Source organism: Hemitrygon akajei, chromosome 1, assembly GCF_048418815.1.
Source record: "Hemitrygon akajei chromosome 1, sHemAka1.3, whole genome shotgun sequence".
NCBI lineage: Eukaryota > Metazoa > Chordata > Chondrichthyes > Myliobatiformes > Dasyatidae > Hemitrygon > Hemitrygon akajei.
In genome coordinates this window covers 5,726,782-5,743,673 of record NC_133124.1, presented here as the reverse complement: position 1 = coordinate 5,743,673, position 16,892 = coordinate 5,726,782, and the positions used below count along the sequence as shown (strand labels likewise).

At 42.4% G+C, this 16,892-nt stretch overlaps 1 protein-coding gene across 6 annotated transcripts in view; it reads left to right on the top strand.

Moving 5' to 3' along the window:
* Positions 1 to 16,892, top strand: part of rnf41l (ring finger protein 41, like) — a 48,309-nt gene that overhangs the window by 12,030 nt on the left and 19,387 nt on the right. For 5 of the 6 annotated variants that reach the window (XM_073026765.1, XM_073026701.1, XM_073027088.1 and 2 more), the window contains 2 exons: positions 7,541 to 7,621; positions 10,205 to 10,411. In XM_073026765.1, coding sequence (XP_072882866.1) covers positions 10,206 to 10,411 — 206 coding nt within the window. In that variant the 5' untranslated portion in view covers positions 7,541 to 7,621; position 10,205. Of the gene's footprint in view, positions 1 to 3,385; positions 4,133 to 7,540; positions 7,622 to 10,204; positions 10,412 to 16,892 lie in introns of those variants that run through there. The other variant, XM_073027000.1, reaches the window with a different exon arrangement.

Here is a 16,892-nt window from a genome sequence, read left to right as displayed (position 1 = left end):
AGGGTCCGCGATGTTTGTGAACATGTCCACGCTATCCTGAAATGGGAGGGTGAGCAGCCAGAAGTTGTACGTATTGGTACCAATGACTGGGGCAGAAAAAGGGAGAAGGTCCTGAAAACAATACAGGGAGTTAGCAAGACCTCAAGGGTAGTAATCTCAGGATTGCTGCCTGTGCTGCACAACAGTGAGGAATGGAGTAGAATAAGGTGACTGATAAATGCATAGATGAAGAATTGGACCAGGGGGCAGGGATTCAGATTTCTGGATAGTTGGGACTGGTTCTAGGGCAGGTGTAACCTGTACAAAAGGGACGGTGGCATTGAATCCGAGGGGGACCAATGTTCTTGCAGGCAGGTTTACTAGAGCTGTTGGGAGTGGTTTAAATTAATATGACAGGTGGATGGGGACAGTATGATGGAGCTAAGTAGATGATGGGTGTAATCTGAATGTAAGGAAGGACAAGACAATGGTTACAAATGCAGACAGAGCCAAGAGTTAAATTGTACAACAGAAGCAAAATTCTGAATGGTGAAGAATGTGAGACTGAAGGTGCTGTATTTAAATACAAGTAGCATTCGGAATAAGGTGGAGAAACTTGTGGCGCAGATAGAGATTAGTCAGTATGATGTGGGAACACTGAGTCGTATCTGGAAGAAGGCTATAAGGATATATTTTGTATTGAAAGGACAGGCAGGAAGGCATAGGTGGTGGTGTGGCTCTGTTGGTAAGAGATGGAATTACATCTTTAGAAAGAGGTGACATAGGGTCAGAGAATGTTGAATCTTTGTGGGTGGAGTTAAGAAAATGCAAGGGTAGAAAAAGACATTATGGGAATCATATATAGGCTTCCAAATAACAGCCAGGGTATGGGGTTGAGATTGCAAAGGGAGCTGGAAAAGGCATGCAATAAGGGTAATGTCACAAATGTAATGGAGGACTTTAATATGCAAGGGGATGGGTAAAATCAGTTTGGTGTCGGATCACAAGATTGGGAATTTATTGAATACCTGTGAGATGGCTTTTTAGAGCAGTTTGTGCTTGAGCCTACCTGTGGAAAGGCTGACTTGGATTGGGTGATGTGTAATAATCCAGATTTTATTAGAGGGTTTAAGATAAAGGAACCTTTGGGAGACAATGATCATAAATTGAATTCATAGCATAATTGCTCGTGTTAGCCATTTCAGTCGTAGGATAAAGCCTCTGGCTATCCACACAGTCAGTGCCTTTCATCATCTTAATCAGGTCACCCCTCATCCTCTGTCGATCCAAAAAGAAAAGGCCAAGTTCACTCAACCCATTCTCATAAGGCACACTCTCCAATCCAGACAACATCCTTGTAAATCTCCTCTGAACTCTCTCAAAAGCTCCAGTATATCCTCTTTCTTAATGTTTATACACTCAAGCATTTCATCCTTGTAAGTCATCCCCAGAATTTCCAAGGTCCTTTTCCATGGTGAATACTGAAGCAAAGTATTCATTAAGTACCTCCACTACCTCCTCCAACTCCATGCACATGTTTCCACTTTCGCACCTGATTGGTCCAATTCTCACATGGCTCATCCTCTTGTTCTTCACATACTTGTAGAATGCCTTGGGGATTTCCTTAATCCTGCTTGCCAAGGCCTTCTCATATCCCTTTCTAGCTCTCCTAACTTCATTCTTAAGCCCCTTCCTGGCAACCTTGTAATTTTCTAGAGCTCTAACTGTACTTAGTTTCTTGAACCTTTCGTAAGCTTTTTTTTCTTCTTAACTAGATTTTCTACATTTGTATACAATGGTTCTTTTACCCTACCATCCTTCCCCTGCTTCAATGGAACATACCTATGCAGAACGCTATGCAAATATTCCCTGAACCATTTCCCTGTGAACGTCAGTTCCCAATTTATGTTCCCAAGTTTCTGCCTAATAGCATCATATTTCCCCCACCCCAATTAAATGTTATCCCAAATTGTCTGCTCCTATCCCTCTCTGGAGAGAACTCTCCAAAACTATTCAAGGTGCAGGGCTAGGGAACCATAGCTGACAAAGGAAGTTAAAGACTGCCTAAAAGTCAAGGAAAGGACTTATAAGGTAGCAAAAGTGAATGGGAGGTTGGATGATTGGGAAGCTTTTAAAATCCAACAAAAAGCAACTAAAAGAGCTATAAGAAGGGAAAAGGTGAAATATGAGGGCAAGCCTGCCAGTACTATAAAGAAGGATACTAAATGTTTTTTTCAGTTATATGAAGAGTAAAAGGGAGGTGAGAGTTGATATTGGACCACTGGAAAATGATGCTGGTGATGTAGTAACGGGGGACAAAGAAATGGCAGATGAACTGAATGGGTACTTTGGATCCTTCTTAACTGGATGGCACTAGCAGTGTGCCAGAGACCTGTAAGTGTCAGGGAGCAGGAGTGAGTGCCCTTGCTATTACAAAGGAAAACGTGTGAGGCAAACTAAGATGGGTTAGTCACCTGGGCCAGATGGACTGCATCCCGGAGTCCTGAGAGAGGTTGCTGAAGAGATAACGGATGCATCGGTCATGATCTTTCAAGAATCACTTGATTCTGGCATGGTCCCAGAGGACTGGAAAATTGCAAATGTCACTCCACTCTAAAAAGGAGGGAAAGCAAATAAAAGGAAATTATAACTATAGGCCTGTTAGCCTAACCTCAGTAGTTAGGAAAGTAGGTGTCTATTATTAAGGGTGAGGTTTCAGGGTACTAGGAGACGAATTATAAAATAAGTCAAAGTCAGCATGGTTTCTGTAAAGGGAAATCTTGCCTGACAAAGCTGTTGGAGTTCTTCAAAGGTGGACAAAGGAGTCAGTAGATGTCATTTACTTGGATTTTCAGAAGGCAATTGATAAGGTGCCACACATGAGGCTGCTTAACAAGATAAAATCCTGTGGCATTACAGGAAAGTTACTGGCATGGATAGCGGAATGGCTGACAGGCAGGAGGCAGTGAGTGGGAATAAAAGGGGCCTTTTCTGATTGCCTGCCAGTGACTAGTGGTGTTCCTCAGGGGATGGTATTGGGACCACTACTTTTCACATTGTTTGTCAATGATTTGGATAATGGAATTGATGGCTTTGTGGCAAAGTTTATGGATGATATGAAGATAGGTGGAGGGGTAGGTAGTGCTAAGGAAGCAATGCGATTGCAGCAGGACTTGGACAAAGTGGAAGAATAGGCAAAAAAGTGGCAGATGGAATACAGTGTTGGGAGATATACGATAATGCATTTTGGTAAAAAGAACAATAGTGTGCACTATTATCTAAATGGGGAGAAGGTTCAAACATCAGAGGTGCAGAGGGTCTTGGGAGTCCTTGTGCAAGACTCCCAGAAGGTTCATTTATAGGCTGAGTCTGTGGTAAAGAAGACAAATGCAATATTGGCATTTATTTCAAAGGGAATAGAATATAAAAGCAAGGAGATAATGCTGAGCCTTTATAAGACCTAGTCAGGCTGCACTTGGAGTTTTGGGCCCCATATCTCAGAAAGGATGTGTTGTCATCAGAGAGAGTCTAGAGGAGGTTTACAAGGATGATTCTGGGACTGAAGGGATTAACATATGAAAGTGTGTGTGGCAGCTTTGGGCCTGTACTCACTGGAAATTAGAAGAATGCATGGCGATCTCATTGAAACCTACCGAAGGTTGAAAGGACTATATAAGGTGGATATAGAGAGGATATTCCCTATGGTGGGCTATCCAGGACAAGAGGCACAGCCTCAAAATGAAGTGGCGACCTTTTAAAACAGAAGTAAGGAGGAACTATTTTAGCCAAAGAGTGGTGAATCTGTGCTGCCTTAGACTGCAGTGGAGGCCAAGTCTGTAGGTATATTTAAGGCAGAAGTTGATAGTTTTCTGTTTGGTCTGAACATCAAAGGATATGGCAAAAAGGCAGGTTTATAGGGTTGAGTGGAATCTGGGATCAGCCATGATGGAATGGCAGAGCAGACTCGATGAGCTGTATGGCCTAATTCGGCTCCTAAGTCTTATGGTGTTGTACTGTTGAGGGGGACCACCTACCGGGAGGAGCCATGGTGATCAGGGCTCCGACACTGAGTCTGGAGCTGTGGCTCAGAAGAGCAGAGAGGTGGAGAGGACTGCTGTGTTGATAAAGAGGTATCTTCGTCAGAGGAACAGAGGTGAGTTTCTTTTGGCACGGAAGAGACACCCAAATGGTACATTGCCATCTAAGTATCAGGGTCATCGCTGTCACAGATCAGGTCCATGGCATTCTCAAGGGAGAGGGGGATTACCTGAAGAGAGACTGTGGGTAGCAAGTTAGAAAACTGAGAAACAGGACCTCCAGGGTAGTAATCTCTAGATTGCTGCTTGTGCCAGTGAGGGGAAGAATATGATGATCTGGCAGGTGAATGTGTGGCTGGGAAACTGGTGCAGAAGGCAGGGTTCAGATGTATGGATCATTGGGATCTCTCTGGGGAAGCTGTAACCTGTACAAATGACGAGTTACACCTGAACATCAGGGGGACCAATATATTTGTCGGCAGGTTTGCTGGAGCTGTTTGGGAGGGTTTAAACTAATTTGGCTGGAGGATGAGAACTGGAGTGATCATGCTGAGGATGAGGTGGTTGGTTTACAAACGGAGACTGTGTAGTGAGGAGAGGCTGTTGATAGGACAAAACTGCAGTCAACAGGATGAGTTGCAACGTAAGAGGTGGGCGAAATCAAAGAGGAATGATACAGGATTGAAGGTGTTATATTTGAATGCATAAAGTATATAGAATAAGGTCAACGAACTTGTAGCACAGTTACAGATTGGCATGTGTGATGTGTCATGTCTGTAAAAAGATTATAGCTGAGAGCTTAATGTCCAAGGATACAGGTTGTATCCAAAGGACAGCCAGGTAGGCAGAGGGGGCGGTGTTGCTCTGCTGGTAAGAAATGAAATCAAATCATTAGAAAGAGTTGACATAAGATTGGAAGGTGGTGAATCATTGTGGGTAGAGCTAAGGAACTGCATGGGTAAAAGGACCCTGATGGGAGTTATATACAGATCCCCAAAGAGTAGTAAGGATGTGGTCTACCAATTACAACGGGAGATACAAAATGCATGCCAAAGGGACAATGTTACAATAGTCACGGAAATTTCAATATGAAGTAGATTGGGGAAAATCAGACTGTTGCTGAATCCCAAGAAAGGAAAATTTCTAGAATGCCTACGAGATGGCTTTTTAGAACAGCTGGTGGTTGAGCCCACAGGGATCAGCTATTCTGGATTGGGTGTTGTGCAATGAATTGGAATTGATTAGAGAGCTTAAGGTAAAAGAACTCCTGGGGGAAAGTGATCACAGTATGATCGAAATTAACTCTGAAATTTGAGAAGGAGAAGCTAAAGTCAAATGTATCAGTGTTACAAGCAAGAGAAAATCTGCAGATGCTAGAAATCCAAGCAACATATACAATATCCAGCATTTTGTTTGTGTTGTATCAGTACTACATTACACTAGTGCTATAACACCTCAGTATTACATCCTTGTTTTTATATTCAAGTCCTCTTGAAATAAATGCTAACATTGCTTTTGCCGTCCTCACCACAAACTCAACCTGCTGGTTAACCTTTAAGGACTCCGAAGTGTCTTTGCACCTCAGATTTTTGTATTTTCTCCTCATTTAGAAAATAGTCTGTTCTATGCTTTTATTCCTTCTATCAAAGTACATGACTGTATGCTTCCCAACACTGTAATCCATCTGCCACTTCTTTGCCTATTCTTCAAGTCCTTGTGTAGACTCCTTGCTTCGTCAACACTACCTGCCCCGCAACCGGTCTTTGTACCATCTGCAAACTTGGCCACAAAGCTGTCCAAGTCAACATAGAAAGAAACAGTCACAACATCGACCCCTGCAAAGCACCACTATCAGGCCCCAGGCTCCTGTACCACCACCTTAATGGTAGTAATGAAAAGAGGAGATGTCCTGATAGTCCAGGAATAAGGGAAAGGAGACAGGGTACCAGAGGGAGGAAGGTGAAGGTGATGGGCTGATTTAGAGTAAAGAGAAGAGATAATGGAGGTAAGAGAGGTAGGAATGTAGAAGATGGTCCTTTCAGTTTGAGAGATGATGGGATAAGGCTGTGTCTGGTTGTAGATCCATGCAGGAAGTAGATGGGAAGGAAAGTTTAAGACAATATTTTCAGTATGGGAGATTGTTGGATAAGTAAAACCCTGTTGGTAATCTTAGTAAGAAATGTTTAAATTTATTATCAAATGTTATGGGGAGAAGGCAGGAGAATGGGGTTGAGAGGGATAATAATCAGTCATGATGGAATGGTGGAGTAGGCTTGATGGACCAAATGACATTAGACACGGGAGCAGAATTTTCTTATGGGCATTCACATTAACTACAAAAAAACACAATAGAAAAACTGTATACAAAAAGGACAAATAACCAAGGTGCAAAAAACAACAAACTGTACAAAAAGAAAAACGAAATAATACTGAATAAGCAATAAATATCGAGAACATGAGATGAAGAACAGCATAAGAGCAGAAATTATAGTAAACTGCTGAGAGCGCTTCATTATTAAAGTATTGGTATTTTTGTAATAAATTGGTTTACTTTTGTCACGTACCAAGGGTGCAGTGAAAATCCAGTCATGCTACTGTTTGTACAGTTCAATTCATTACAACAGTGCACTGAAGTCGTACAAGGGAAAACAACAGGAGTTGTAATATACATACCAGTAGATAGCCTCAGATTTTTTTCCAGGGCAGAAATGGTTAATACGAGGGAGCATAATTTTAAAGTAATTGATGGAAAGTATAGGGGGGCCATCAGAGGTAAATTTTACATGGTGAGAGCGTGGAATGCCGGTAGGTGGTGGTAAAGGAAGATACATTAGGGGCATTTAAGAAACTCTTAGATAGACACATAGATGATAGAAATATGAGGGCCACAGAGGAGAGAAGGGTAAGATTGATAGTCATAAAGAAGTACAGCACAGATACTTGTAGTAAGTTTGAAGGTTGCTACAACATTGTGGGCCAAAGGGCCTGTGCTGTGCTGTTATGTTCTATGTATATCACAGTTGTAAAGGAGAATGAGAGTTACAAAAAGAATTGAATAAGCACCTAAGTTACAGAGAAAGGTTGAACAAGTTAGGTCTTTATTCTTTGGAGCGTAGAAGGTTGAGGGGGAACTTGATAGAGGTATTTAAAATTATGAGGGGGATAGATAGAGTTGACGTGGATAGGCTTTTTCCATTGAGAGTAGGGGAGATTCAAACAAGAGGATATGAGTTGAGAGTTAGGGGGAAAAGGTTTAAGGGTAACATGAGGGGGAATTTCTTTACTCAGAGAGTGGTAGCTGTGTGGAACGAGCTTCCAGTAAAAGTGGTAGAGGCAGGTTCGGTATTGTCATTTAAAGTAAAATTGGATAGATATATGGACAGGAAAGGAATGGAGGGTTATGGGCTGAGTGCGGGCCAGTGGGACTAGGTGAGAGTAAGCGTTCGGCATGGACTAGAAGGGCTGAGATGGCCTGTTTCCGTACTGTAATTGTTATATGGTTATATGAATGTTGTATCTTGCAGCCTTGTTCACAGAACCGATACAAAGTGGGAATAGCAACTCTTGTCAATCTCATTGGTGAGGAATAGTTGTGAAGGATCTGGGTAAGTAAGCTTTATTGTACAGTGTTATGAATTACTTAAATAGGTAACACTTAATTGTTTAATTTTTCATCATTCTCAATGCTTCTGAATGTCTGGCAATCACATTAAATGTAAAACTGTTCTAACTCTGGAAGCAATGTAATCAAGTGCATTAAATAGGGGATATTAGTTTTGAAAATATAGTCATGAGTAATACTTTAGATTCAGATTTATTTATTTATCATGTGTGTCATTGCATTAACAACCAACACTCCCAGGGATTTGCTGGGGGCAGCCCACAAGTGGTGCCTCACATTCTGGCACCAACATAACATGTCCACAGTGTTCGGCAGAACAACACAACAAGATTCCGTACACACACTCCTCTAACTCAGGATAAGTTGTCTTTGGTCACCAGCCTCCAGTGGAACTTGGACTCGTAGAAATTGGGCCTTAGACTTCCTCAGCAGATCCGCAGACCAGAAATGTTGATGTCTCGGTGAAATTCTTCCAAAGTATACTATTTTTAAGTCACTGCAAACCTGTTCATGCATTAAATTATCTCATCTTCTCCCAAACCAACCAAGGAACTAAAAAAAATAATCTTGCAGATTATGAATAATAGATGCAAGTTATGAATGTGCACAGGGTAGGCACAATTTCCCCTGTCCATGGCAAATTCTACTCTTATGTCTTAAGGTCTTATGGAATAATTTTTATTTTATATTCTAAATAAGGAATCCACTTGCTGCTTTACACAATAACATTTATGAAGTCTGCAAAATTGTGGATATTTTTCTGGCTGAATGTTGGATATTTGGGATAATTTTTGATGTGTAAATTAAATGTATTATTCAGAACAAAATTCTATGGTTTTAGAGTCAGAACACTATAGGACAGAAACAGGCCCTTTGGCCCATCTAGTCCATGCTGAACTATTAATCTGCGTAGTCCCATCAACCTGCATTCAGACTGTAGTCTTCCAGACCACTCCTATCCCTGTACCTATCCAAATTTCTCTCAAATGCTGAAATCAAACCTGCATTACCACTTCCACTGGCAGCTTGTTCCACACGCTCACCACCCTAAGAGTGAAGAGGTTCCCCTCCTGTTCCCCTTAAAGGTTTCATCTTTCACCCTTGACCTATGATCTCTACAAACTCAGGGCAAGTTCCATCATACGGCGATAAAAACAAGGGCAATAAAAAGCAAGCAGGCTTTTTCCACTATCTATACTCCTCATAATTTTGAATACTATCAAATCTCCCCTCGTTCTTCTGTGCTCTGGGGAATATTCCCTATAACTTAGGTCGTCCATTCCTAGCAACATCCTTGTAAATTTTCTCTGTACTCTTTCAATATTAACATCTTTATTGTAGGTGGGTGACCAAAATAGCACACAATACCCAAAATTAGGCCTCCGCAGCTTCTTACACAATTTCAACATAACATTCCAATTTCTGTACTCAATATAGAAATACCCTATGAAGGCCAATGTGCCAAAAGCTTTCTTTATGACCCTATCTACCTGTGATGCCACTTTCAAGGAAGTATGCACCGCTGTTCCCATATCCCTCTGATGTAAGTTCCATCCTTCTGTTTTATTCAGTGGTATTTTTAAAAAAATGTAAATTGCTTATGTAACCCTCAGGTTCTGTCGGCTGCGTAATTCTAGGGAAGACAATCTCTGGCTCCACCAAACGTGTGAAATTGATTTGCAAAACCTCCTGTTTGTGTGCATGCTGTGTATTTGTTACCCTGTTACAAATCAGTACCATGAAATAACAGACAGTACACCATACACAATTAAACGATTTAGCTTTGTTATTCTTAATTTGACTAAAAGGTTAGTAAAGAAAAACAAAAAGAAAAGGGCCCATTTTAATGAAACAGTCTAATTTGCACAAGTTGGAGCTCATGGTTTCCCTTTCCCCGATCGATTTCCCCGGGCTTCATTGACTCCTGGCCCCACTCCAAGTCCACTCCTTGCTGGTGTCTACAACCTCTCCTTTCTGGCATCTTTTCTCTCCATCTCTTGCCGAACAAAAGACCCAGATCACCTCGCTCTCAGGCACACAGCACAAAAACACACTTCCCTCATAGGACTGCTCTCATTCCAAAGCACCCATTATCTCTAACCATAACCCAAACACTGCTTCAACAGAAAGACCATTACATTAGCAGTGAGTCCTTTCCCAGGGTGTTACACTTACTTATATCTCACCAAAGGGTGGTGAATTTGTGGAATTTGTTGCCACGTGCAGCTGTAGAGGCCAGGTTGTTGGGTATATTTTAAGCAGAGATTGATAGGTTCTTGATTGGACATGGCATCAAAGGTCACAGGGAGAAAGCCGGAAACTGGGGTTGAGGAGGAGAAAAGAAAGGATCAGCCCTGATTGAAAAGCGGAGCTGACTCGATGGGCCGGATGACCTAATTCTGCTCCTATGTCTTATGGTCTTATGATCTTAACATTTAACATCCTGACGAAGGGTCTCGGCCCAAAACGTCAACAGTGCTTCTCCTTATAGATGCTGCCTGGCCTGCTGTGTTCCACCAGCATTTTGTGTGTTATCTTAACTTTTAACTCATGTTTTCTGCGATAGAATGGGATATGATATTGAACGATTTATCGGCTATGTAAACGAAGGTCTTTTGTGTTGCATTTGCCGAGATGTGTTGGAGAATCCATTACAGGCTCCATGTGAGCACGCCTTCTGTACATCATGTATTCATGGGTGGCTCATACAGAACCATAACTGCCCCGAAGATCGGCAGACCCTGGACACATCCATGCTTCGACCACTATTCAGGTAATTTTCCAAACTGCAATTGATAATATAACGGATTCCAGTTAATTGGGACAAATCAGGACCAGTATATTTTGGCCCAATTAGCCAAAGTTTAATGAAAGTGGTTAAAAAGGCATTAAAAAAAAGACAAACTACTATCTCAGTGAGTAATAAATTATAGATTTAAATGAAAGAACAAATTAAAACACTGCTAATACTACTATAGTACTATAAAACTGTGTATTAGTTCTAAGTAGTTATCGATGGAGGAATTCATCCAGTGCACACTGCCATGTTCTTTTGATTGACTTTTGAGTCTTTTGATCAGCAGTGATCCCTAGTGCAGATAATAAACTGTCTCCATACAATGTGTTCGATAATTGCATTCTCCAAATCTATGTTTTCATTCTAACGCTCAAGATAATTGGTGATACCTTCAAATTTTTCGTAGTTCAAATGCTGTTCATAGACTTCAGTTCAGCATTCAACACAGTCATTCCTCAGCACTTGATTGGGAAGCTGAAACTGCTGGGCCTGAGCACCTCCCTCTGCAACTGGATCCTAGACTTCCTGACTGGGAGACCTCAGTCAGTCCGGATCAGGAGCAGCATCTCCAACACCATCACACTGAGCACGGGGGCCCCCCAGGGCTGCGTGCTCAGTCCACTGCTGTTCACTCTGCTGACCCACGACTGTGCTGCAACACACAGCTCGAACCACATCATCAAGTTCGCCGATGACACGACCGTGGTGGGTCTCATCAGCAAGAACGACAAGTCAGCTTACAGAGAGGAGGTGCAGCGGCTAACAGACTGGTGCAGAGCCAACAACCTGTCTCTGAATGTGAACAAAACAAAAGAGAAGGTTGTTGATTTCAGGAGAGCACAGAGTGACCACTCCCTGCTGAACACTGACGGCTCCTCCGTTGAAATCGCTAAGAGCACCAAATTTCTTGGTGTTCACCTGGCAGAGAATCTCACCTGGTCCCTCAACACCAGCTCCATAGCCAAGAAAGCCCAGCAGCGTCTCTACTTTCTGCAAACATAGAACACTACAGCACAGTACAAGCCCTTCAGCCCTTCATGTTGTGCCGACCCATATAATCCTTAAAAAAAGTACTAAACCCACACTACCCCATAACCCTCTATTTTTCTTTCATCCATGTGCCTGTCCAAGAGGCTGTTAAATACCCCTAATGTTTTAGCCTCCAGCACCATCCCTGACAAGTCATTCCAGGCACTCACAACCCTCTGTGTAAAAAAAAAAAAAAAACAACAACAACAACAACTACCCCTGATGTCTCCCCTAAACTTCCCTCCCTTAATTTTGTGCATTTGCCCTCTGGTGTTTGCTATTGGTGCCCTGGGAAACAGGTACTGACTATCCACCCTATCTATGCCTCTCATAATCTTGTAGACCTCTATCAAGTCCCCTCTCATTCTTTTACGCTCCAGAGAGAAAAGTCCCAGCTCTGCTAACCTAGCTTCATATGACTTGTTCTTCAAACCAGGCAACATCCTGGTAAATCTCCTCTGCACCCTCTCCATAGCTTCCACATCCTTCCTATAATGAGGTGACCAGAATTGAACACAATACCTCTGATTAGTTTTCCACCCTCCCCCCACCTTTATAGGGCCCCTGCCCTCTCCTTCTTTAGTCCTGACGAAGGGTCTTGACCCAAAATGTTGACTGCTTCTTTCAACGGATGCTGCCCAACCTGCTGGTGAGTTCATCCAGCTTTTTTGTACGTCTTGATTTGACCACAGCATCTACAGTGTACTTTGTGTTTACTCTCACAATACTGTTAGCGGAGGCTGAGGAAAGTCCATCTCCCACCCCCCCATCCTCACCACATTCTACAGACGATGTATCGAGAGATCCTGAGCAGCTGCATCATTGTCTGGTTCGGAAATTGCACCATCTTGGATCGCAAGACCCTGCAGTGGACAGTGAAGTCAGCTGAGATCATCATCGGGGCCTCTCTTCCCGCCATTACATGGGGTAGCATTGCTGGTTAGAGAGGAGATTAACACAATAGAAAGGAAGGACATTAGCCTGGAGGATGTGGAATCGATATGGGTAGAGCTGTATAACACTAAAGGGCAGAAAACGCTTGTGGGAGTTGTGTACAGGCCACCTAACAGTAGTAGTGAGGTTGGGGATGGCATTAAACAGGAAATTAGAAATGCGTGCAATAAAGGAACAGTAGTTATAATGGGTGACTTCAATCTACATATAGATTGGGTGAACCAAATTGGTAAGGGTGCTGAGGAAGAGGATTTCTTGGAATGTATGCAGGATGGTTTTCTGAACCAACATGTCGAGGAACCAACTAGAGAGCAGGCCATTCTAGATTGGGTATTGAGCAATGAGGAAGGGTTAGCAATCTTGTTGTGCGAGGCCGTTTGTGTAAGAGTGACCATAATATGGTGGAATTCTTCATTAAGATGGAGAGTGACATAGTTAATTCAGAAACAAAGGTTCTGAACTTAAAGAAGGGTAACTTTGAAGGTATGAGACGTGAATTAGCTAAGATAGACTGGCAAATGATACTTCAAGGGTTGATGGTGGATATGCAATGGCAAGCATTTAAAGATCACATGGATGAACTACAACAATTGTTCATCCCAGTTTGGCAAAAGAATAAACCAGGGAAGGTAGTGCACCCGTGGCTGACAAGGGAAATTAGGGATAGTATCAAGTCCAAAGAAGAAACATATAAATTAGCAAAAAAAAGTGGCACACCTGAGGACTGGGAGAAATTCAGAGACCAGCAGAGGAGGACAAAGGGCTTAATTAGGAAAGGGAAAAAAGATTATGAGAGAAAGCTGGCAGGGAACATAAAAACTGACTGTAAAAGCTTTTATAGATACGTGAAAAGAAAAAGATTGGTCAAGACAAATGTAGGTCCTTTACAGTCAGAAACAGGTGAATTGATCATAGGGAACAAAGACATGGCAGACCAATTGAATAACTACTTTGGTTCTGTCTTCACTGAAGAGGACATAAATAATCTTCCAGAAATAGTAAGGGACCGAGGGTCTAGTGAGATGGAGGAACTGAGGGAAATACATGTTAGTAGGGAAGTGGTGTTAGGTAAATTGAAGGGATTAAAGGCAAATAAATCCCCAGGGCCAGATGGTCTGCATCCCAGAGTGCTTAAGGAAGTAGCCCAAGAAATAGTGGATGCATTAGTGATAATTTTTCAAAACTCCTTAGATTCTGGATTAGTTCCTGAGGATTGGAGGGTGGCTAATGTAACCCCACTTTTTTAAAAAAGGAGGGAGAGAGAAACCAGGGAATTATAGACCGGTGAGTCTGACATCGGTGGTGGGGAAAATGCTAGAGTCGGTTATCAAAGATGTGATAACAGCACATTTGGAAAGAGGTGAAATCATCGGACAAAGTCAGCATGGATTTGTGAAAGGAAAATCATGTCTGATGAATCTTATAGAATTCTTTGAAGATGTAACTAGTAGAGTGTATAGGGGAGAGCCAGTGGGTGTGGTATATTTAGATTTTCAAAAGGCTTTTGACAAGGTCCCACACAGGAGATTATTGTGCAAACTTAAAGCAAACGGTATTGGGGGTATGGTATTGATGTGGATAGAGAATTGGTTGGCAGACAGGAAGCAAAGAGTGGGAGTAAACGGGACCTTTTCAGAATGGCAGGCAGTGACTAGTGGGGTACCGCAAGGCTCAGTGCTGGGACCCCAGTTGTTTACAATATATATTAATGATTTAGACGAGGGAATTAAATGCAGCATCTCCAAGTTTGCGGATGACATGCAGCTGGGCGGCGGTGTTAGCTGTGAGGAGGATGCTAAGAGGATGCAGGGTGACTTGGATAGGTTAGGTGAGTGGGCAAATTCATGGCAGATGCAATTTAATGTGGATAAATGTGAGGTTATCCACTTTGGTTGCAAGAACAGGAAAACAGATTATTATCTGAACAGTGGCCGATTAGGAAAAGGGGAGATGCAACGAGACTTGGGTGTCATTGTACACCAGTCATTGAAGGTGTGCATGCAGGTACAACAGGCGGTGAAAAAGGCAAATGGTATGTTGGCATTCATAGCAAAAGGATTTGAGTACAGGAGCAGGGAGGTTCTACTGCAGTTGTACAAGGCCTTGGTGAGACCGCACCTAGAATATTGTGGGCAGTTTTGGTCCCCTAATCTGAGGAAAGACATTCTTGTCATAGAGGGAGTACAGAGAAGGTTCACCAGATTGATTCCTGGGATGGCAGGACTTTCATATGAAGAAAGACTGGATCAACTAGGCTTATACTCACTGGAATTTAGAAGATTGAGGGGGGATCTTATTGAAACGTATAAAATTCTAAAGGGATTGGACAAGCTAGATGCAGGAAGATTGTTTCCGATGTTGGGGAAGTCCAGAACGAGGGGTCACAGTTTAAGGATAAAGGGGAAGCCTTTTAGGACCGAGATGAGGAAAATCTTCTTCACACAGAGAGTGGTGAATCTGTGGAATTCTCTGCCACAGGAAACAGTTGAGGCCGGTTCATTGGCTATATTTAAGAGGAAGTTAGATATGGCCCTTGTGGCTAAAGGGATCAGGGGGTATGGAGAGAAAGCAGGTACAGGGTTCTGAGTTGGATGATCAGCCATGATCATACTGAATGGCGGTGCAGGCTCGAAGGGCCGAATGGCCTACTCCTGCACCTATTTTCTATGTTTCTATTACAGACATTTACACCACATGCTGCACCTGCAAAGCTAACAGCATTGTGAAGGACCCCACACACCCCTCATACAAACTCTTCTCCCTCCTGCCGTCTGGCAAAAAGAACCAAAGCATTCGGGCTCTCACGACCAGACTGTGCAACAGTTTCTTCCCCCAAGCCATCAGACTTCTGAATACCCAGATTCTATACAGACGTCTACCTCATTTATTATTATATTGAAATTTGTCCTCTACCACGCCTATTGTCTTATTTATTGTTTATTTATGTACTGCCCTGCACTGTTTTGTGCACTTTATGCAGTCCTGTGTAGGTCTGTAGTCTAGTGTAGTTATTGTATTGTTTTACGTAGTGTAGTGTAGCCTTGAGTTGTCTCACATAGTCTAGTGTAGTTTTGTGTTGTTTCATGTAGCACCATGGTCCTGGAGGAATGTTGTTTTGTTTTTACTGTGTACTATACCAGCAGTTTATGGTGGAAATGACAAAAAAGCAACTTGACTTGAATTCCTAACTTGCTGAAGTAGTGAAGTTCTTGCATTTTCACTTCCATAGCATCACTTGAGTTGCTGGCATCTCCGAGTCTGAATGCTTGAAACCGCATAGAGCAAAACAGTCCTCAAGTACTTGTCTTACTACTTATTACTCGCCAACAATCAACGACAAAAGTCACTGATATTGAACTCAAACACATTTTCTTATTAATGCTAGTTTTTCATAAGCTTAAAAACCAGTTTTTGGAATCGTTTGGGTTGCAATGTTGAGAAACTTTGTGCTGGAATAAAATATATAATACAATTACAAAAAATCTTCCATTTTACTCAGTTATTAATTTTAGAGCTTTGTTTTGATCTGGAGGCACTGTTGCAAGGAGAATGGATTTAATTGCATGGTTTGTGCCAAATCAAGGGCCTATTTGAACACTTCTGCAGTACCCATGATGTTGTGCTGACCTTAACCCACTCCAAAAACAATCTTTTTATTATATCTAGTTATCTATAAATATATTAAGCTCGGTACTTTTAATTTCTCAGTCATGAAACACAAAATACAGCTTGTCAACTCCCACAGCCCATGAAGACCTTGAGATTTCCATCTGAGGCCAATGTGAGAGCATCCTTCAGGAGGGTGAACCCACAGAAGGCATCAGGCCTAGACTGAGTAGTGACGACCTGTGCTAATCAAGTGTACAGCTCGTTGGGCTGGAAAGGCCTGTTCCATGCTGTATCCCTAAATAAATAAATAAGCTCTCGCTGCAGCAGGGGTTATTGGGGTGCACCAAAATGCTGCATGCTTATCCTCTACTTTATACTTATGGCTGTGAGGCTAAGCACAACTCCAATGCCCTATTTAAATTTGCTGATGACACCACTGTCGCAGGCTGAATCAAAGGTGGTGATGAATCAGCATATAGGAGAGAGATTGAAAATCTGGCTGAGTGGTTCCACAACAACAACCTCTTACTCAATGTCAGCAAGACCAGGGAGATGATTATTAACTTCAGGAGAAAGAAGCTGGAGTATCAGAGGCGGAGCGGTTCAGGACCTGTCCTGGGCCCAGCATATAAGGGCAATAATGAAGAAAGCACAGCAGCACCTCCTCTTCCTTAGGAGCTTGCAAAGATTTGGCATGACATGTAGAACTTCGACAAGCTTCCATAGATTTGTGGTGGAAAGTGATTGGACTGGCTGCAGCTTTTTCCAAGCCTCTGCTGCCACCCCTCCATACCAAACGATGATGCAGCCAATTAGAATGCTCTTCATTGTACATCTGTAGAAATTTGCAAGAGTCCTTGGAGAC